The sequence below is a fragment of the Mytilinidion resinicola genome (genome assembly GCF_010093595.1).
Source record: "Mytilinidion resinicola strain CBS 304.34 unplaced genomic scaffold BDZ99scaffold_8, whole genome shotgun sequence".
NCBI classification, from domain to species: Eukaryota; Fungi; Ascomycota; class Dothideomycetes; order Mytilinidiales; family Mytilinidiaceae; genus Mytilinidion; species Mytilinidion resinicola.
Genome location: NW_022985444.1, coordinates 517,797 through 538,410, shown reverse-complemented (window position 1 = coordinate 538,410; position 20,614 = coordinate 517,797). Strand labels below are relative to the sequence as shown.

Genomic DNA, 20,614 nt, shown 5'->3' with positions numbered 1-20,614 from the left:
GTACCATGAGAACTGCACGCAGCTCCGCCCTCGTGGCCCAGAACATTCAGGTTTCTCCTCCTAGAAATTTCAATGGCTAACGCTAAATGTCATTCAGCCGAAAGGAGAGTAAAGAGCCATGTCATATTACGAGCGGGCATCTGTAGAGCGCTTGGGGGGATTTGTTTCTCGTGAAGTCTAGGTGTTCAGCCCTTTTTCTCCTCTTCAGTTCCCGTCTCTCTTTCTGCAAGACATGTTGTCCAACTCAATTGCCTTTGGGCGTCTTGCCTGCGTCTTGCTAGCTTTCGTCCCACACGGCTTCTCCCAAGACTCCCCAACAATCTCCACCGCATTCCCCGCCCCCGCCTCCTCTGCATCTTTAACCACCCCGTTTTCAAGCCCTCCTCTCACACCCGCCTCCTCCGCCTCCTCGCCCTCAAGCCTCACCCTCCCAAGCTCCAGCAGCTCCGCAACCGTAACCCCGCTGTCCGGCCCCCCCGACGTCCTCCTCAACGTCCCCACCCTCTCCGTCGGCCGCATCGAGCTGGACGTCGACAACCTGCAAGCCGACATCAACCTCAACGCCAACGTCGCGAGCATCGTCTCCATCAACGCTGGGGTGCAGCTCTCCATCACCAAAGTCAACCTCACCATCTCCGACGTCTCCGCCAAGCTCGAGCTGATCGTGCGCCTGGGCCACCTCGTCGACATCGTCAACCGCGTCTTCGAGTCCCTCGACCTAAACCCGCTCCTCGTCAACGCAATCAACAACGTCACCGCGGTCGCGACGCAGGTCGTGGGCGCGGTGGACGGGCTGCTGGGCTCCGTGACGCAGGGCGGCACGACGCTGTCGTTCGTGGTGGACAATCTCGGGAATATCGTCCAGGAGGTGGGCGGCGTGAGTACGATCGTAGGGAACTATATGCAGAATATGACGGAGACGGGGACGCCGGAGCAGCTGGGGAACGGGCTGGTGCAGAAGACGTATAGTTACTCGCCGCTGAGTGCGCTAGTGAAGATTATTTTTAATGCGGCGGGCCAGGTGGTGCAGGCGACGGTGGCGAAGCAGACGGCGACGGGGACGGCGAGTACGGGTGGACCGACGGGGACGGCGGGGGCGAGGAAGGTTTGAGGGGGTGGAAAGAGATGGGAGGGTGGGATGGCTAAGCTAGATGGTTAGTTGGTTAATAGCTTCGAATGATACATAGCAGATTTGTTTCAGTGCGCTGATGGGCCGCAAGCGGTCGCATGTGAGTGTAAACAGGTTCATGTTGATCAGTCTAGCTGAATTACACGAGGGTTTCTCTAATTTCTCCAACAAACCTGGGAAAGTGGACAATAGAAGAACTGTGTGAGCCATGAACACCATCCAACACCTTACCGTGTATTAGGATGACCGAGAACTTCCCAAGCTGGTATCTGGCGTTGCACGCAGAGCTATTCCTCATCAGTTCCCTCGTAGCCCTCCATCCATCCCTCGAAGAAGACAACCCAGTGATCGAGGTAGTCGGCGGCGAGAACTCGAGCGTCTCTGGCGTTGTGGAAATGCAGGCACAGATGAAAGAAAGCTTCTTGCATAATTAGGCCGAGTGCCTTCTCGTCATTTTCGATCTTCTTCATCGCAGCCATGATGTCACTCATAGCTTGCTGGATATCATTATGCTCGCCGCCAGCCTCAGCTGTTTCAGTACCGATCACCTGAGCATCCGCGTCCAGAGAACCGGTAGTCTGAGGGTCTGTAGCCGTAGTCTGAAGTTCCGTAGCCGCAGTCTGAGGGTCCGCAGCCGCAGTCTGAAGTTCCATAGCCGTAGTCTGAGAGTTTGTACCCTGGGAGGCCGTAGCCTGAGAAGTAGTGCCCTGAGCGCCCGTAGTCTCAGAAGCGGTCATCTGAGAAGCGGTCGACTCAGAAGCGATAGCCGAAGCAGCGGCAGTGTGAGATCTCGTAGCCGCAGCATTCATCTTCGCATTCGAATTGGATTTCGTCATTTTCTTCCAGTGGCGGTTGGAATAGTTGACGAGTCTTTTTGGGGATGTCAACGGATCTCATAGCTAGAGCAAATTGTCTGGATGCTCGACTTACGGTAGACCACGAGAAGTCAGCATATATGAGGCTAGGTGAACGCGGACCATGTCTCCGCGCTTTGGGTGGACGTGTTTGGCCATGATGTGATTGAACAGGCCGTTCACATCACCGAACCAGACCTGGTAACCCTTCACCGCGCAGTAACGACATTCTCGATCGTTCTTTTTCAGGATGAGCTCGCCAGAGGTCGGCCAAGCCTCCTTGCTGTCCTGGTCGATGTCCATGTGGTCAATGTTCTGTGTCAGCTCTACCATATCTGTGTCAGCCATTCTGCATATAGGACCTTCTGCGCGTAATTAATAGGTATCAAGTTACATGTACCAGGATGAGAGGTGAGCGATTGGTGGTCAGTGCGGTTGCTAGAGCGTGAATTATCCATGTTTTCTCTTGAGTGTGGATGTCTGAAGGTAAAGCGAACCGGCGCGTGTGGATGTTTTTATACTGCTGCCTTGCGTCATGGCTTGGCGAGTTACCTAGGCAACCTGACGACGATGATAATAATCATCATCGGCACTGATGGCTCTCTCTCGGCTCATGTGCAGTACGTTAGCGCTGCTTGAGGTCCTCTGGTGTGGTTTTAGCAACCATAAACCTACAGTTTTGACCAGCGTGATAGCTTGCCAGGGCACCTCAGACGGTGTGGAATTGCTATACTATATTCAAATGGAGCTGTAAGTTGACGAGAACTCGCAGATGATCTTCATCATCGCCGCTAATAGGACAGTAGCCAGGCATACGCTCTCTCTGGCCACTGTTTGAGGTTCTCTGGCATGTTATCAAAAATCGTAAACCTACAATTTTAATCAGCGTGATAGCTTGCCAAGGCACCTCAAAGGGTGCTGGACTGCCACACAATATTCAACGGAACCGCAACCTGACGACAACTCGCCGACGATCTCCCACACCGACCACCAGTAGGATAGAACCCAGATACACACTCTTTCCGGGCTTGTGTACACTAGCTTAGCACCGCTTGAGGTCCCCTGGTATATTAGTAGCAATCGTAAACCTACAATTTTGACAAGCGTCATAGCTTGCTGGGCCACCTTAGACGGTGCTGGACTACCGCACTATGTTCAACGGAGCCTGCCACTTCGCATAATAGTGGAATTTTGCAGTAGATTTTTAATTATCTTTCGATGATATGATGCGCATATCTCGTGAGTTCGCAGTCGGAGGCTCTATCATAGCTTCGCCCTCGCCTTCTCCCACAAACTCGGTCTCTCAAGACTAGCAGGTCCGTCGTAGATGTCGCGTTCAACGGAGCGAGTGTTGATCTGGCATAGTTAGCAGTGTTTCTACAATGTTTTGCCAAAAGCCAGGGCATATCCTCTTGTGCCACTGCCTGGGGTAGGTAGCCCGACAATCTCTTGTGAGTTTGAGCCCAATGTAGCAGTTGTTGCGGTGGGAAATAGGCTACCTCTTAATTGACTGATTATTTGCCAGCAGTGGTAGCCCCTCAATACGAGCAAGAGCAGAGCACACGCAGTGGTATATCCGTGTGCCCAGACTTGTGACATAATACTGAGCATCATAGAATGAAAGGTCTTGCTTACATATTGCATGCCTAGATCTTCAACCTTGGCCACACCGAGAAGGCGCATACATGTCTCGGTCTCTGCCTTGAGGACTGATGAACGTCAGCATCAAGAAAATTTATGGATACGACAAGAAGGACAGAAACGCTTACTCTCTAGCACTCTCGCCACACCCTCTTTTCCTCCAGCTCCAAGCCCAAATAATGCGGGTCGTCCAATACCAACTCCCCTTGCACCCAGACACAGCGCCTTAACGACATCTGTTCCTCGCTTGATGCCGCCATCTACCCAGACTTCGATGCGGTTGAAGACCTCTGGGCAGTACTTCCGGATTTCTAGTAGAGTATACACAGCGGGCGGGGCCGTATCCAGTGCTCTTCCGCCATGGTTTGATAGGATGATGGCCTTGACCTGCGGCGCATGCAAGCTGGCAAGATATGCATCTTCATGTGTCTGCAAACCTTTGAGAACAATTGGCAGATTGGTATGCTTCGCGAGCCAAGTAAGGGTAGTCTTCCACGTCAAGTCTGCCGCAGTACCGGCAAACAAGCTCTGGCCAATACCGCCTGGTTTTATTTCTGGATTGAAGTTTGTCTGGGGCGATGAGCTTGTCTGGGATGTAGATTCGCCGCCTTGTACTGCTGACTTGACTGGCAGAACGGCTCCGATGTTTTTGCTACGCTCGTCTTCTTCTCGCTTTCCAGGAACCGGTGCATCAAGTGTCAGACATATAAACTTGATCGTATCAAGCTTCTTAATCCTCGCCAGCTGACCCTCGCTCTTCGCACGGTCGTTCTGCACGTATAGCTGCCACCCAAAGAGTTGTCCTGGTTGTGCATCTGCTACTATTTGCTCGACCGTCATCGAAGCGTTGTTCGAGATCAGCTGCATGGCCCCGAACAAGCCGCAAGCTTGCGCAATCCCATGCTCGCCGTCCGGATGCGCGAGTCGCGCCATAGCTGCGGGCGAGACATATATTGGGAGAGAAACTTTGTGCCCGACTAAGGTTGTGGAGGTATCGCAAGCGGTGCAATCGACGAAAACGCGTGGCCGGAGCAGAATCTGCCGGTAGACTGTGTTGTTGAAAGACTTGGAGGCGAGATCGTCGGCGGCGGAGTAGTAGTATGCCCATGCCTTACGGCTGATTTGTTTTGTTGCCACTTCCTCTATCTCATCTACGTTCAGCAGGCTTTCTAGGTCTGGTGGGCCACTTTCATCAGGTGTCTCCTGTGCGGGGGATTTCTCGGAGGAAGGTAGGGTGGAGGCATCGATAGTTCCGAGCTTGTTCTCAGGCTTCAGGGTCTCTTCTAGAATACCGGGAGGATGTATGGGGTCGTATTCCTCGGTTGCGTCTGTGCCAGCGAGCTGGAGGATCACTTTCGAGCCGCCGGGGTGATCGGGGACGAATTCTGTGACGTCGTAGACATTGCCGTAGAGAACCACCCAGCAGCTCTCTGCTGTGTTGTGCTTGGCCACTGTGCACAGCTATTAGTACCTAAGCAAACAGGAGCTCTTCAAAGGATCACACCTTCCGCGTAATCAAAGACTTTGGCCATGTTACTGGTGGGATTGGAGGACCCCACCCTTGAGCTCTGAAGGTTGGGTAGTGGTGGTGATACGATTGTCAATTGAAGGGTGAGGAAGCTTCAATGGGGAGGAAGATATGCAGAAGAGACCGTCATAGAACTTAAGCCATCCATCATTTTATCAAGAGTGCATGTTCGGTGCCTCCATCCGGCAGCGTGGAGTCTCGGTGCAATGTCGCCGAGGGGAGCTCCTGAAGAGGCAAGAGTTTCCGATGGCTAGCAAAATCTGTGTATTGCGGTAAATTCGACGACGTCGGGTCCTTTTGAGTTATCCATGAACACCATCATCCCAAGATTCACTTGTCAATTGAGGAACCTACAAGCGACTGATCCGCCTAGTATATGATCTCAACCACTTTTGGAATTTGTGAACAGACTCCGAAGGACAATTGCTCCCAGTTGAGTCCAATAATGGCGCTCCATGCAAAGTCTGCCATGCTCTGTTGAACATAAAATAACAGTCTAACACTGTACCGTCTGAAGCCGAAGAACTATTAGCCTTGTCAAAGTTGACAACATTCTACGGTTTTTGGTAACGTGCCAGAGGTCCTCAAGCAAGTGCACACATGCCTAAAGAGAGTATTTATCCTATCTTCTCAAGAAAGAGCAACCCATCATCTCAAATCCAACAGCATCGCCTTCCAACACGAAACTTATGAACCTCAAAAAGTGAAATGAAAAGCCGATAGGGTGGAATACTTCTGACGAGACAACGCTCTCAAGCCTCATCGGCCTTTCGTTTCTTGCTTTTCTTGACGGCCGGTCTCTCGAACTTCAGTTTCTCGTACTTCCCCTCGAAGCGATCCAAGGCTTTTTCAGCTACCTCGATGGGATCATCAAGCTCAGGACCTCCTCCATATTGTTCGACTAGAATCTGGTCCTCGTATACGCCATCTAGGAGCTGCCTGAACTTGTTGATCTCGGTTCTGAGGTACATTAACTCTTTGTCGCGTTCGTTTTTCTCCCAGCGCTTAATCTCAGCATGAGGGATCTCGATTGGTGTGACGTAATTCTCTTCAAGAGCGGCTGCGGGAAACTCGTTAGTAAAAAGCCCAATTGTTCATTGCATTTACGCAGTCTTACCTGGAGAACGGAAGTTGATCTTGAACATCCGGTACGGCTTTTCATCTGGCTCTCTAATGTCCACAGGGGCGAGACATCGGTTCTCGTAACCCATCTTCACGATCGAGCCAGCTGGCCCACCGATCAGTTCCTCCGGATCAAGAGCCACCAGGTGGCTCACATGTTCTCTCTCCACGTCCACAGCACTGATACTGGGAACCTCGTCCCACGAACGATGCTCCGCTTTTGTAAGCTTCAGGCTGCGTGGCTTTTCTTGTGCCTTCAGCTTTGCGCGGAAGACCTTGATTGTGATTGTGCCGCCCTGATCATATCCTTCCCAGTTGGTGTTATCCAGATTGAACTTGGTGATTGGAGCGAAGTTGAACTGTCGGATACATGGTTTGTTTCGAGACTTGTAATACTCGATTCCTCTCATCATCGGGGATTCCCAAACGCGAAATCCGGAGTTCGCAATGTCCATGTCGTTCCACAAATCGAAAGTTTTGCCGTCCATAGTGATATATCTAGTACGCAACGGTCGTTAGCCTCTTTCTTCTCAATGGCTCAGCCGCGGAAGATCTTCGGAGAAGACTCACATGTGGGCACTATGGTGGCGGAAGTTATGCCAGGTAAACTTGATTCCGAAGTGGCCGTCGTGTACCTCGACATTTGCCTCTTCACCGCGCAGCAGGACGCTGACGAGGCGCTCAGGCGCCTGAACCCACGAGCTCTCGTCCGACGCATCGGGAGAATCACTCGTCTGAGCTTGATTGGGATCGGGGGCTTGTGGCTGGTAGACCCCGACTTCTACCGATCCATAGCGAACCATGGTGGCGGTAGTTGTTGCGGTGTTTGTGAAGGTGGACAAGCAGGGAGATCTGACGGGGGCTTTAAAAGGATGGATGGAAGTGAGGAGGTCAGTGCTCATTGCGTCGCGCGTCTTGAGATGTGAAGACTTCGCGTGAAGGCGGCGGGCGAAGATTGCGGTGAATTCAACCACACCCACCACGCCCGAATTGCGACTCCTTCAGCTACATCACCATCACCTCGCAAGACAACAGACTCCACCGATTGACAACAATGCCGCCAAACTTCCTCGGCTCGCTCCCGGCTGAGCTTACGCTTGAGATCGCCAAGTACCTGGAACGAGGTGACCTGAGTTCCTTGATACGGACTCAGAAGTACCACCACGAAATCCTCCAACAGGAGCTCCAGAAGCTAGCTATCGCGGAGTGGATGGAGTACCGGCCTTGGAAGCTGCAATTCTGAGTCGGGATCCCGTCAAAGTTCACTACCTGGTATCCCATGAGGCCGACGACTGGGTTGATGGTGCCTAGTGGGAACCATTGGCCGTTGCGCTATCTTGCTACAAGCAGCTCTCTGGTTACTACACTGGTGCAGATGAACGGCACGTAACAGAACACGAAATCAAAGCAGCGAGATTAGCAGAAGTGCTTGCTGTCCTCTTGAAACATATCGAGGGAAAGCCGAAAACCTGGAGTGGCCATGAAAAGCTCATGAACGAGCTCACCTACATCTTCGTGTTTGTCAGCATCGGTTCGGATAACGGCTCTTCTATTTTTGAGCTTCCTATGCATCAGGTTCTCAGGGTTACTGAGCTGCTCTTTGGAAATGGTGGAGATGTCAACAGTATGATGGAGAATGAGCACACTGGATCAGCCTTCCTCGATCTGGTTGTAGGCTCCTGGAAACCTAAGATTCTAAGCCTCTGCTTCACCTATGGCGCCGATCCTTTGAACGAGTCAAACGGACGAACTCTGCTACATAGATGTATCAAATCATCCGTGGAGTATTGAGTGGTGGGCAAGGACACCGCTGTGGAGTTCGTACGTCTCATGGTGGAGGCCGGGACGCCAATAGACAAGAAGGATGTCATGGGCTACACACCATTTCTGGAGGCAGTGAGATCACATTCTCATGACATAGCCAGGCTTCTAGCCAATCGGGGTGCCCATGTTCATGCAGAGACCAAGGATGGGTCCAATGCCGCAGATCTAGGACTTCAGTAGTTCTGCAACCGCTATTCTCCCAGGTACCGCGAAGAACTGCACGACATCTATTCATTCTGGCGCTGGGGCATTGAGCACGGGATCGACATTGTTCGCGCCCACAAGGTCTACCATTTTGGTAGAATTTCCCAAAGCCCTGCGACTGAGTTGTTGCACCTGCTATGGTATGAGAAGCTAGATCTCGGACTTCCCCAGGAAAGCCAGGAGTTCTTGACTTTCTTGGTGAACCATCTTCACGGGAAGGAGTACGACAAAGCAACGGCACGGTACCTGAAATACTTTGCTGAACCTTTCAGTAAGAGGAAGGCGAAGTGGTAATGGCGACAATGCCCTGGCGAAATCTACATATCGTCTGCTCCGATTAGGAAACTTGTTGGGCGCGCGAGATGGGAAGAGTTTATGGGGAAACGATTGGGATCATGGGGACGAGATGTAGGGGACGAAAAACGGCACAACTGGGATTCGGCTTCGACGCCACTTGTAATATTCGAAGCACCACTATGGTATAGAAAGCCTAATACAGCCGGTTGGTAAATCGAGCTAAATTGTGATGCGAGAGGTGCGATGCGTGACTGAAGATCACAAGCTCTGAATTCTCACCTTGAGGACTTCTATGTACCAGTAGGGGACTTGTAGAGGTTGGATCATGCGATCACATGGTGTACTTATATACGCCACTCGAATCAGACCTTATGACTTTACATGAGGTTAAGTGGTAAAGCGCTTCTGGAGTACGTAGAGTTAAAATCGGTCGGTGCAATATCCATGCTCTCAACCAACCTGATACCCATTCAGGCTACCCTGGCATCTTTCAGTGACTATGGAGTACTTGATACTGCATATCGCAGGCAGGTTTAAACCAGCCCGGAATCAATCGAGGCGTGATGTAGCATCAAATCACGACGAGTCCCGTACTACGCCTACCATCATGCTGACAGCCTAGATATCGAGTGAATGCACTCCGGAGCTAACTGAAAAGACGGACCTTATAATGTCAAATTCTGAAATGTTTAAATTAGTTCGTAATCTATAGAAGCGCGAAAGGGCATCAAATTGCCGATTAGAGCGCTGACCATTCACTCGTTAAACGGTTCACAAAGGTGGCTCGTGCACGCTCGATGATCAAGCTCCGCGAAGCTTCAACGACAGAGCCTCATCTACAACCACCGCCGTCCATCATCCTCTCCTCGCCGCCCACGTATAGCCGCTGAACCCTCTCCGTCCGTCCGGTAGTCTCATCTCCCCTTGCTCCTCGCCCCCCATACACCGCAGCCATGCCTGCCACCACAGCAGAGACATTATCGCTGGTCACACGGAACGTCTCCGTTGCGCCTCTTGTCCTCCTCTCCGCCGCAGACCACTACGGACGACAAGCAAAGGGCACGCGGAAACGAGTAGTCGGCGTGCTCCTAGGGCAGAACGACGGGAAGAATGTGCGGGTGTCGAACAGCTTCGCTGGTATGTCTACGTGGCGGCTGCTACCTAAATACCAGCCTGTACTTTCAGGCCTACGGCGTTTATTGCTGAGCTCGGGCTAATACCACTATGCAGTTCCTTTCGAAGAAGACGAGAAAGACCCCTCAGTATGGTTCCTGGACCACAACTACGTCGAATCCATGAACGACATGTTCAAGAAGGTGAACGCGCGGGAGAAGCTCATCGGATGGTATCACACGGGGCCGAAGCTACGGTCGTCGGATCTGGAGATCAACGAGTTGTTCAAGCGGTACACACCGAACCCGCTGCTAGTGATTATCGACGTGCAGCCGAAGGAGGTGGGCGTGCCAACGGATGCGTATTTCGCGGTTGAGGAGATCAAGGATGTGAGTTCCATTGCATTTCCTTCCCCGGACTTCTCCTATATACTAGAGAGGAAATATTGCTAGAGTAAGACGATCAGAATGCTGACCTCGCAACGAATCTAGGATGGCACCACAACCTCCAAAACCTTCGTGCACACGCCCTCGATAATCGAAGCCGAAGAAGCCGAAGAAATCGGCGTCGAGCACCTCCTGCGGGACATCCGCGACGTCGCCGTCGGCACCCTCTCCACCCGCATCACATCGCAGCTGCAGTCGCTGCAAGGGCTGCATCTCCGCCTGCGCGACATCGGCACCTACCTGCAGAAAGTCCTCGACGGCGATCTGCCCGTCAACCACGCCATTCTAGGCAACCTGCAGGACGTCTTCAATCTGCTGCCCAACCTCTCGACGCCGAAAGCGAAGGAAATCGGCGGCGCGACGAACGGCGTGGGGCCCGCGGCGGGTGTCTCAGATAACTCGGAGCTGGCGCGTGCGATGAGCGTCAAGACGAATGATCAGTTGATGGCGATCTATCTGTCGAGCTTGATCAGGGCGATAACTGCGTTCCACGATCTGATTGATAATAAGATCCAGAACAGGCAGCAGGCGGAAGAGAAGGAGAAGGCCAAGGAGGAAGGGAAAGAGGGCGAGAAGAAGAAGGAGAATGGAGCGACGAACGGGGAGGCCAAGGAGGGGGAGAAGGGCGAGAAAGGCAAGGAGGCGGATAAGAAGAAGGGCTGATAGCAGATCCTCGTGGCTGGGTTGAGCAAGGGCTGGGCTGCATCGAAGTGTATTATACCACACTTTTGGCGCTGGTTGGAACGGCTGACGGATGGATAGGTTCGTGGATCTGGTCGGGGTGAGACCGGGTCTGCATTCTATATAATCTGCACATGGCATGGTATAGACATCCAATCGAAACGACGGCACGTTCACCCTCTTGAATCATGCCGTATGTCCAAACAGAAATTCTCAATATTTCTTCGCTGGCTTTAGATGATATATCCCCATTTGATTCTCAATCTCAATCCCCCCATCCAGCAGCCCACCCAGCCGCCTCCTCAACACTAACCTCCCTCTCCTGCACACATCCCTTAAACAACTCGCATCTCTCCACTAGCACACACGCCAGCAGATGCTTGCACACAGGCGGCGTCTCAGCCCCCACGCTCACCCCGCCAAACCTCCACCCATCCTCCTCCTCCCCACCACCGTCCCCTTCCCAGTCACTCCCTCCTCCATTCCCACGACCCTGCCCAGCCCCAGACGGAAACGCCGCAAACGCAAACGCCGGACACGAGCAGTTCCACGCGCGCAGCCGCACCTCATACGCCGTGGTCGAGTCGATGGCCGCGCCGAAGCGCGCCGCGCGGGGCTGCTGCGCCGAGCGGACGTGGTAGATGGGGCATGCGTTGGCGTGCTCGCGTGCTCGTGCCGCTCGGGCTGCTCTAGCCTTCTCTTCGCAGTTGGGTGGGGAGGGGTGGTGGTGGTGGTGGTGGTGCGGCGACGCCTCTAGCATCTCTGCGTCCGCGTCCGGTGTTGGGGTTGTGGCGGTGGGGAGGGTTGAGGGGGGGTCTGGGGCTTGTGGTTGGGGTTGGGGTCCTGTGCCGGCGGTCTCGCTGTCGCTGGGGCGAGCTTCGCGGAGCCGGAAGCGCGTTACCAGGCTGCGATCGAGGAGGTCGAGGGCGGGCAGGAACTCGGTCGGGAAGAGCACGTGGAGGGTTAAGAGGAGCGGTTTCGCGGCTGTCGGGAGTGGGGTATTTGAGGTCGGAGAGGCGGCGGCGGCGGGGATGCTTGCGAGCAGGTCCTTCAGGAGGGCGCGGGGGGTTGGAGGTGGAGCTGGCATGGGCATTGCTGTGGGCGGGGCATGCTGGGTGGGGGGTTGGTTCTAATTCATTGGAGGCTGAAGAGACGTATGGAAGTGCGGAGAGCTTGGGGTGTCGTTGAGGTTGGATTTTGGGTTTTTTTGGGTCAAGCCTCAAGCTTCAGATCGGAAGCTAGCGGCGATCGATCTGGGGGAAACACGCGATAGCGATCTGCTTTTGGGACATGCGTTTCTACGTCGGAGACGCAATAGTTCTGAGAGTTGGCGCCATGATTCTTCGGGCTCGATGAACTCAAGGATTCACATCTCGTATAGATAGATTGTTGAAAATATATCGAAGCATCACAAGTGGAGGCTGAATACTTCGAGCTTGAACCAGGCAGCGCAAGTAGCACCTGTCTCTGTCTTTGCTGCTTTGCTAATTTAATCATTCTGAATTGCTCGCCTCCGACCTGATTTCGCTTCTTGTTCTATTCTACATAGCAGCCTAACGCTGTGACGGCTTGTAAAATGGTCGAACTACTGCCTAAGCCTTACAGCAGCATCAAATGATATCTAACAGCTACAGGGGCGCAGTACGTCAGAGCATTTACGTTACATGAAAGCTGTAGTGTAGTGATAGCAGCGGCGTATCGCTCCGCTGTAAGTAATGAAGACGCGGCGCTAAAGAGTGTCCATTAGGATGTCGTATGAGTCTCTAAAGGAAGGCTTGCGCAGTGAGGCTTCTCTGCAGGAAGTGTGGAAAAGCCGCAAGATGGCGTGGCGTGACGCTAGACGAAGCTCTTGACAAATGCAATATAGCAACACGTACCCTTGCTGGCTGGTCGTTCGTATCATAGGCTACCATTCTACCATTCTACAGATCGTCTAATGCGCAGATTTTACGTCTCATTCTAATGTACAGGAGTGAAATGGAGCCTCTCAGGTGGCAGCAAGATAGTGTATGCAAATTGATATCCTACCGCTGTGAATCATGGTATTCATTAGTGAATCTGAAATACGTGACAACTAGTCTTCTTTTTTTTGGGGGGGGAGGGGGGTTGTGGTTTGCCATATTTTCAAGACGACATGAAATACTTATCGGCTTACAATCTGTCTATACTATTCTAGTAATTCAATTGCTCTCAATCATCCCTGATAATCTACCTGCATTAGTCAATTGAAGCGTCAAGTTCGTGAGGCGACACGATCTCCCTTTATCCAGGAATGTGTTGTACAACCACTCCCTACTCTGTGCTGTGCCACTGACAAAGGACGCACTGTGCAGCGTTCCAGAAAGCACACTACCATTGGTGCCGCACCGACCTCTCACACCTCAACACCTGGCCCTGGCGTCGAACACTCCTTCGACGTCTGACGTGTGGCGCCGTCGTCTCGTCTCAGCAGACGCCATTGACGACGTGGCCCATGCTGTGATTGCAGGACCGGGGCAGCAACTGCGTCTGCATCGCCGTCGACAAGATTCGAAACAGGGCAGACGAGCTGCAGAGTTGGATGAGAGGCGGAGAGAGGCTGCGGGCTGCTTCACGACGCAGGGACTCCCCGCGGGCAGCGGCAGGCGGCCGGGTTGAGGGCGAGCAAGGCGCCGGCACAGGGCAAACAGGCGAGCATTGGCCTATCGGGGAGATCCAGTCATGTGCGGCCCGGGCGACGTGCAGATCTGGTGTCGTGCATGGATGCTGCCAAACAGAGGGGGTCCTCGACTTGCTGCACCATGATATAGTCATGGATGCGGCACGGCGAGCAGATGATTCAAATTGGAGGGGGGCATCGTGACCTGGCAGCTGGCGGTGCTGTTGTCGAGACTTTCCGATATCAATTGGCGAGAAGATATGGCTTTCGGAGGAGGCCGTTCTGGATCGGTCATCTGAAGGGCCCGTCATGCTCACATGCACCCGGGATGAAGGAGGTGGAGCGCGCGACCCGACCGCAATTCAGGGAGGTTGTAAAAGGGATCGTCCTGGCGAGCTTATGTGCCAATTATGCACCAGTAGCGCTGGACACTATACGCAGCCCGCAAACCGTGGAGAGAATGTACCGAGTTCTTGGTTAGCTTGCCCTGGGCACCCCACACAGCGTTATCCTGCAGCAGATGTGACTGGGCTTATGCACGCTAAGAGGCGTCAGCTTACAGACTCCCCGATTCACGTTCCCAGCACGCCAGGACTACCCCACATCTTCTCTTATCACTATCGCGTTATCGATACGGGCACGTAGCGTCCCGCCTTGTCCCAAAGCGGCTGCTGGGGACATCGCGGCGTGACCCCCCTTGGGTCGCTGATGGTGTGACGGGCATCTGGTGAGGCCTCAGGTGCTCCATCCGCGAGGCCAGCAATCAGAAGAGGGCGGCGTGGGGGCGACCTCACAGCTCAGCTGAGGCCTGGAAACGCTTTCACATGCGACACGGGGGAGGGACTGCACGACCTGTCAGATGGGCGCCAGGAATAGACGCGATGTTGGAACCCCTCGCGCAGGCCACAGCTGCACGACATGTTTGACCGGCCCGTGATGCCAGGGCTCAATTGAAGCCGGCGACGCGTGGCTGTGGCGATGGGAGTGCTGCGCGTATCACAAGACATCAATGCGCCAGCCAGAGACACATGGAGGCAGGATTCGTGTTGGTACTCCACGTCTCGCACTCGACGGTCCCCGAAAGCCAGCCTGGGGCGAGCAGTCGGCGCAATTGATGCGTGCCAGCCGGCGGACATTACGGACGAGAGACAGCGGGGACGAGTCCGGCATAGCCGCCAGAAGCATTGCGAGCAACGAGGCCCGCGAGGAGTTGGGCTCGGTCCATGACATCAAGCTGCGAGTGGAGTGCTTTGCCATCCCGGCGGTCAGTCGTCAATTCGTCGCCCGCGCGCGTGAGGGTGCTCCATGGCCGGCTGCACCCTCAATGCCCGCTGGAGGGCAGCCTAGGAGTCATCCGTCGGCTTGGCGCGGGTCGCAAGCACAGCATCAGGATCAAGAGAGCCTGGCTGAGGACCTGGGCGGGCGGTGCTCGACACGTAGGCGGCAACGCGAGCCTTGCGGCCAATTGCGCGCCAGCAGCAGACAAGGCTGCCAATTGCGGCGCGCTGAAAGCCTCGCGAGGGACGGCGGGCCATTGGGGGCGATGGAGGGCACTTCGCAGCGCAATGGGAATGCAATTGGGAGCAGATGCGGACGGAGCGGGCGCATCGTCGGCGTGGCCTCTGCTCGCTGGGCGTGGTGGAGGAGCTAGTGGAGTGCTTCGGCGGCAACCGTGCGGTGCGCCCGTGTGGAGAGAGAACCAGGGCTCTGCAGCAACCCTCATCCCCCTTGACTCACGTCTCTCTGGCCCATCGATCGCCTTTCACCATACCCGCCGTCCGCAACGCAGCATCCCGCTGGAGGCCGCGCCGCAGCCAGAGCGCCCGCCCCCAATTGCCCGCTCCCATTGGCGCCGCGCCCCAGAGGCTGCCACGCTTCGGGCCTCTTCCATTGCCTTCCTGGCCACTCCCAATTCGTCAGCAGAGCGCGCGTAAGACGATGTTGATGATGCCTGAAGGCTGTGAGCTGTCGCAGCTGCCCGGCGAAGAGTCCCATTGATCAAGCGATTAACCATGAAACCAGTCATCTGCCCCGTGGTCATTCTTTGTTGGAGCCTGGTTCTTTGAGACACAGCCCGACTGACCACCCTTCTTAAGCCGCCCTTGTCCCCTCCTGCTTCGGGCCCTCTCCCACTCCCCCCGTCCTACTGCACACCCTCACGGTAGAGCCTGACCAGCTCGCAATTGACTAATCCCACGGCCAGCCGCCTCTGCTGTAAGCATTGCCGGCCATTGGTTCTGTCCGCGCTGTTGCACGGTCACGCCTTACCTATTGTCACGCCTCACAATAGCAACGTCTGCTACAAGTGCCAGGCTCGCCACCTTCACCCACGGCTCCGATAGACCCTTAACACCGCTCTCCCCGCGCTCTGATTATCTTTCCTCTCGCTTCCACGCTTCAATTACTCACTCTCAATCATCAAACCTGCCTCTGCCTGCACCGAGACTACTTAAAGAGCCATATTCGCCATCTAGCAAAGCCACTGTCACTCTCACACCACGCCCACACCCTCTGCGCACGACCGCCCCAGCAGTCGCCAGAACGCCCCAGAACGTCTACCGCAATCCTCATCCGCTCCTCGCGACAATGGCGTCGTTTTCGCACGCTCCCACCACTCCGGCCAAGAACATGTCGTCGCTCGGCCGCAGCATGCCCATCTCTTCGCTCCTCTCGCCGGAAGAGACGAAGCCCGATTCCTTCACGTCTCCAATGGCTACGACCATGACCCGAACACCCGCTTCCTCGTTCTCTTCCGAGCGCAACCACTCCTTCGTCACCGGAATGTCATTTGCTTTCCCGACTGGCGACGCATATCCTTCTCCGCCGATCGGAGACTACGATCCACACTCCCAGAAGGAGAACAACAATTGCAATGAGGAGGATGGAGTGCGCGACCCGCAGCTCTTCAAGGCCAGCGACCCTGTTGCCCTGATCCCTTCGGACGAGCCACTCTTCCCACCCGGCGAAACTGTCGATCTGGCCGCCAAACATGCTATCAATGCGCATATGGCTTCTCCGCAATTTGCGAGCCTCCATGCAAAGCCAACCAAGGAGGAGTATGAGCTCGCCATTACCTGTTTCTCGCAAGTCTCAGTCGTTAGCCGTAAGATGGGAGGCCGCGAGTGGTATCGTCAGGAGCGAGAGTTCGACAATTGGTACGGCTCAAGCGCCAACCGTGTCGCCAAGTCGAAGTCGGCCGCCTCCAAGCCCCTCAGGAAAATACTACCCGCACCTGCGCCCAGCTCGAGGAGGCAGAAGACTCACCTCCCCCGGCCGTCTGTGACGAAGCCAAAGCGGACTCCCAAGGCCCGCGTCTATGACTCTTTCGTGCAGGGTGCCTCTCTATCGCCAAAGCCGGCGAAACTTGCCACGAACCGCGACGACACCGACTACAAGGCCTTGCCAGATTTCTCGCCACCCAACACTCTCGCTTCGAACAGCAAGATGCTGAACGCTGACTGGAAGGGCCAGAAGCTCGACCTCTCCAACGATCCCGACCGCCATCTGGTCCACGAGAATGAAGTCAACCTCGCTTCGACACTTCGCCTGTCTTGCGCCACCTACCTCTGCAGCAAGCGACGCATCTTCCAGGCCCGCATCGACGCCCTCCGCATCGGCAAAGAATTCCGCAAGACGGATGCCCAACAGGCTTGCAAGATCGACGTCAACAAGGCTAGCAAGCTCTGGACTGCCTATGAGAAAGTTGGATGGTTTCGCAAGGAGCACTTCATGCAGTTCATGCAGCACGTCTAGATCAGAACGCAACAACATCGCTGGCCGACTTCTGGATATGATTTTACATCCCATTCCAATTTCGTCGACAGACCATTTCTTCTTTCCTTCCTCATATGATAAACTGCTCTCATGATTTCCCTTTGTATCTCCCCAGCATTATCACGGCGGCTACGGATAGGAATTCCCCAGTCTCACGACGGCGTTTCACTACTCATCATCGGCGGTATGGTTTATACCCCACTCATTATGCATAAGCCGTCTATGGCTATAGCATCGGTCACGATACGGAGTTTGTTCTGATTTTCATTATGGCTTGCGGCTCTCGCGCCAGGTTGTGTGTTTGATACCCCCCATACCTATACCCACGTTTACGCCCCCAATTGATGTTCTCATGTATGGCATCTTGGATTTCTACGGGCCCGCTGGATTGTTGTTTTGCACTACACGTCGTCAGTAAAGACTGATTGGTGCCTTCATTATCACCTCTTGCGTAGTCAGCTATCAGATAGAACAAAGGAATTGGCCACCAAGGCTTTAAATTGGAGATAACAATTGCGCGACTGATGTGAATAACGAGACGTGACGCGTGAGCTATTCGTGCCTTTGAGTTGGCACCTTCGTAGACTCCGATTGATAAGATTCGAGGGGATTGAAGACTAATCATCAGTGAGTAATCCCGTTACAGCACTGGCCCTTAGCCCTGGGGCGGATAGGTAGAATATTTCACTGCTTGAGTGCCGCTTTTGAACGCTAGATACCAGTGTCAGCAGTTTCAATGGGGCCAGGTGGCCGGTCAATTGAAAGGTAGCTGAAATTCTCCCATATCAGATTTTAAACCGCGTCTGCGCGGATGATTCAATATGCAAAGGAGACAGCTGCTCCCATGAGTTCGTAACGTTACTAGTGAACACAGTGTCTTGCTATAGGCCTGTGCACACTCGGTGCACACTGCTCAAGGTGCGTCCGCGGGCTCTCAATTACTCATCCAAATCATCGCTTCCTCTACTCGGAGTTACGGTGGCCGCGGTCGAGGGTGAAACGCATGGTGTTGCCGTGGATGAGGTCAGCAGCTAAAAATGGGCATGGGATGGCGCAGCCCTAGGACCCTGGGCGGCGCAACAACGCTGGAGACGACCGACCTCCCTCATCGTCAACTATCTCCCTCCAAACACCCCACGTCTATCGGATGCGCGGAATAACGCGGCTTTGACGACATGTCGCAGACACAGCAGGTCCGCCACGAGGACTCGATTGAGACGCAGGATCCTCACAACGAAGACGCCAAGAAGACAAAGAGCAGGAGGCCCGCCAGTGCGACGTCTCCAATGCCCACTCGAGAGAGCCCATACTCACCGTGATGTAGATACCGCGTTCCGGCAACAAAGGCTAAAGGCCTGGCAGTATGTGCTTGCAGCCACTTCGTCGCCTTCAAAACCTCAAGCTGACTGGACCTTAGACCCATTCTCACCCCGAAAACCGTCCTCCCTCTCTTCTTCATCGTCGGCATCCTATTCGCACCTATCGGTGGTCTTTTGATATGGGCTAGCTCACAGGTCAGTCCGATACACAATTCTACCGCTTTTGGAGATGCTAGAGGAAAGGCGCTCATGCTGTGGCTCGGTCCAGGTGCAAGAGCTTGCCATCGACTATACCGACTGCTTCACAAAGTCGCCCGAAACCCTAGCCAACCGTGATCCTAATAAAACAGATACCACCGCCGTAATGCCCGCCAGTCGAGTGACATCGCATTTCAAGACAGCGGGAGGACAACCACCCAAGTGGGGACATGCCACTGAGAAGTACAATTATTCGTCGCAGGTCTCGCTAGATACGAACGTCTGCGTACTCCAGTTCGACATTCCCAATGACATTCATCCTCCGATCTTATTCTACTATCGCCTCACAAACTTCTACCAGAACCATCGACGATACGTCAAATCCATAGACACTGATCAGCTGAAGGGAGATGCCAAATCCGCAAGCGCAATCAACTCTGGAGACTGCGATCCGCTTCAATTGGACCCGGAGACTAAGCTGCCCTACTACCCTTGCGGATTAATCGCCAATTCCCTTTTCAATGATACTTTCGATAATTTCACCGCTCAGACTCAGGACGAACACGGCAAATTTCCAATATATAACCTAACTCAGAAGGGCATTGCTTGGAGCAGCGAAGCCGATCTATACGGGAAGACAAAGTATACTGCCAAGGAAGTTGCAGTGCCGCCGAACTGGCGATTGAGATACCCGAAGGATGGCTACACTGATGAGCGGGGCATTCCGGACCTTCACACGGACGAAGCCTTTCAGGTCTGGATGAGGACAGCTGGTCTGCCTACCTTCAGCAAGTTGGCAGCGAGGAACGACCACGACGTCTTGAAGGCGGGTACCTACCGAATCAAGATTTGGGAGAGTACGTTACCGTCTCACCACTCTTTGCAACGCTGGGCTAACACGAAGAAGATTTTGAGGTCTCGGAATACGGCGGCACGAAATCCATCCTGATCTCAACGAGAACGGTTATGGGCGGCAAGAATCCCTTCCTCGGTATCGCCTACGTTGTAGTGGGAGGCATTTGTATACTGCTGGGCGCGCTGTTCACAGCGACTCACCTCATCAAACCAAGGTGATTCCCCAAACCACTATCGGTTATGACGCGACTTTCTGACTTCCCTTCTCTTAGGAAACTTGGTGATCATACCTATCTGACCTGGAATAACGACCAGCCTAGCACTGCAACTGCAACCGGGCGGAGTGTCAGGCCGGGTGACTCGGCATGATGACAAGTGCCGATCTGCGCAAGGTTGGATGGGAGTCTCACGAAAAGAGGACTTAAGACTTTTATTTCTGTTTCTTGTCTCTGCTTGAATTATACCGTTTCCTGGGGTTTTGGTGATGTACTGTAGTATGGGCATTCACAATCGGGCGTTTCGGAACTTCCTTTGCACAAATAAGACCAGTATTGTCATTTCGTCTACGAAAACGTTCACGCAAGAGTCTAGGTGCTTAAGTCAACGCGAGGAGGAGGTCGAGACTCCGTTGAGAGGGATCGAGAGTAAACAAGGGCCTTTGTTGCTGAAGGTTTATAAGACATCGTCAAGAACAGTACCGTTTTCAGACGATGACCATGTGGTCCAGAGCACCGCACGGCGACCTTCTAGAGTCCTTCCAGAATCTTACCCAATTTGCCTCGATCAAACCAAGTAGGTCCAAGGAATCCAGGCCATGGTGATGGCGTAGGTATAAATTTGCATTCTGTCCCTGGCTTTCCAGACGTCATCAAAATGGCAGCTTGAGAAGCCTTTCCTGTCCTTCCCTTGACATCAACCTCAGATAAACAATCTCAAGTTTGCGCGTACATTCTTCCAGACCTTCGCCCCTGCTCATTCATCCTTGCGCCGT

General features: G+C 54.0%; 11 protein-coding genes across 11 annotated transcripts; 6 read left to right on the top strand and 5 right to left on the bottom strand.

Annotated features, from left to right (window-relative positions):
• Nucleotides 1-388: 388 nt before the first annotated feature.
• Nucleotides 389-1,072, top strand: BDZ99DRAFT_341452 (uncharacterized protein; the record flags this gene model as incomplete). The annotated part of the gene is made up of 1 exon (XM_033714375.1): nucleotides 389-1,072. A coding segment is annotated over one exon (684 nt), but the record flags the coding sequence as incomplete, so codon positions are not given.
• Nucleotides 1,073-1,416: 344 nt separating this feature from the next.
• Nucleotides 1,417-2,331, bottom strand: BDZ99DRAFT_519438 (uncharacterized protein; the record flags this gene model as incomplete). Its single annotated transcript, XM_033725417.1, has 2 exons — nucleotides 1,417-1,999; nucleotides 2,060-2,331. 2 exons carry the CDS (start codon nucleotides 2,329-2,331, stop codon nucleotides 1,417-1,419), a joined length of 855 nt encoding a protein of 284 aa, XP_033577719.1.
• A 501-nt stretch (nucleotides 2,332-2,832) lies between these two features.
• Nucleotides 2,833-5,314, bottom strand: BDZ99DRAFT_441322 (uncharacterized protein). Its single transcript, XM_033717763.1, has 4 exons — nucleotides 5,129-5,314; nucleotides 3,753-5,075; nucleotides 3,619-3,692; nucleotides 2,833-3,339 (listed from the first exon to the last, which is right to left on the bottom strand). Exons 1-4 carry the CDS (start codon nucleotides 5,154-5,156, stop codon nucleotides 3,247-3,249), a joined length of 1,518 nt encoding a protein of 505 aa, XP_033577718.1. The 5' UTR covers nucleotides 5,157-5,314; the 3' UTR covers nucleotides 2,833-3,246.
• Nucleotides 5,315-5,475: 161 nt separating this feature from the next.
• Nucleotides 5,476-7,077, bottom strand: BDZ99DRAFT_497721 (uncharacterized protein; the record flags this gene model as incomplete). Its single annotated transcript, XM_033723537.1, has 3 exons — nucleotides 5,476-6,212; nucleotides 6,270-6,772; nucleotides 6,845-7,077. The coding sequence occupies 3 exons, from the start codon at nucleotides 7,075-7,077 to the stop codon at nucleotides 5,905-5,907; spliced, it is 1,044 nt and encodes a 347-aa protein (XP_033577717.1). The 3' UTR covers nucleotides 5,476-5,904.
• Nucleotides 7,078-7,328: 251 nt separating this feature from the next.
• Nucleotides 7,329-8,065, top strand: BDZ99DRAFT_475641 (uncharacterized protein; the record flags this gene model as incomplete). The annotated part of the gene is made up of 2 exons (XM_033722003.1): nucleotides 7,329-7,398; nucleotides 7,650-8,065. The coding sequence occupies 2 exons, from the start codon at nucleotides 7,329-7,331 to the stop codon at nucleotides 8,063-8,065; spliced, it is 486 nt and encodes a 161-aa protein (XP_033577716.1).
• A 39-nt stretch (nucleotides 8,066-8,104) lies between these two features.
• BDZ99DRAFT_519434 (uncharacterized protein) lies at nucleotides 8,105-8,596 on the top strand (the record flags this gene model as incomplete). The annotated part of the gene is made up of 2 exons (XM_033725416.1): nucleotides 8,105-8,170; nucleotides 8,279-8,596. The coding sequence occupies 2 exons, from the start codon at nucleotides 8,105-8,107 to the stop codon at nucleotides 8,594-8,596; spliced, it is 384 nt and encodes a 127-aa protein (XP_033577715.1).
• Nucleotides 8,597-9,440: 844 nt separating this feature from the next.
• Nucleotides 9,441-11,146, top strand: BDZ99DRAFT_462082 (Mov34-domain-containing protein). The gene is made up of 3 exons (XM_033719756.1): nucleotides 9,441-9,736; nucleotides 9,830-10,101; nucleotides 10,204-11,146. The coding sequence occupies exons 1-3, from the start codon at nucleotides 9,553-9,555 to the stop codon at nucleotides 10,819-10,821; spliced, it is 1,074 nt and encodes a 357-aa protein (XP_033577714.1). The 5' UTR covers nucleotides 9,441-9,552; the 3' UTR covers nucleotides 10,822-11,146.
• BDZ99DRAFT_475639 (uncharacterized protein) lies at nucleotides 11,105-11,932 on the bottom strand (the record flags this gene model as incomplete). The annotated part of the gene is made up of 1 exon (XM_033722002.1): nucleotides 11,105-11,932. One exon carries the CDS (start codon nucleotides 11,930-11,932, stop codon nucleotides 11,105-11,107), a length of 828 nt encoding a protein of 275 aa, XP_033577713.1.
• A 1,143-nt stretch (nucleotides 11,933-13,075) lies between these two features.
• Nucleotides 13,076-13,893, bottom strand: BDZ99DRAFT_288317 (uncharacterized protein). Its single transcript, XM_033714078.1, has one exon. It carries the CDS (start codon nucleotides 13,786-13,788, stop codon nucleotides 13,285-13,287), a length of 504 nt encoding a protein of 167 aa, XP_033577712.1. The 5' UTR covers nucleotides 13,789-13,893; the 3' UTR covers nucleotides 13,076-13,284.
• A 2,233-nt stretch (nucleotides 13,894-16,126) lies between these two features.
• On the top strand, nucleotides 16,127-17,230 carry BDZ99DRAFT_386128 (uncharacterized protein; the record flags this gene model as incomplete). Its single annotated transcript, XM_033715459.1, has 1 exon — nucleotides 16,127-17,230. One exon carries the CDS (start codon nucleotides 16,127-16,129, stop codon nucleotides 17,228-17,230), a length of 1,104 nt encoding a protein of 367 aa, XP_033577711.1.
• Nucleotides 17,231-18,340: 1,110 nt separating this feature from the next.
• Nucleotides 18,341-20,325, top strand: BDZ99DRAFT_288260 (Lem3/Cdc50). The gene is made up of 6 exons (XM_033714077.1): nucleotides 18,341-18,523; nucleotides 18,576-18,612; nucleotides 18,669-18,765; nucleotides 18,839-19,625; nucleotides 19,676-19,838; nucleotides 19,896-20,325. The coding sequence occupies exons 1-6, from the start codon at nucleotides 18,427-18,429 to the stop codon at nucleotides 19,990-19,992; spliced, it is 1,278 nt and encodes a 425-aa protein (XP_033577710.1). The 5' UTR covers nucleotides 18,341-18,426; the 3' UTR covers nucleotides 19,993-20,325.
• The last annotated feature ends 289 nt before the right edge of the window (nucleotides 20,326-20,614 follow it).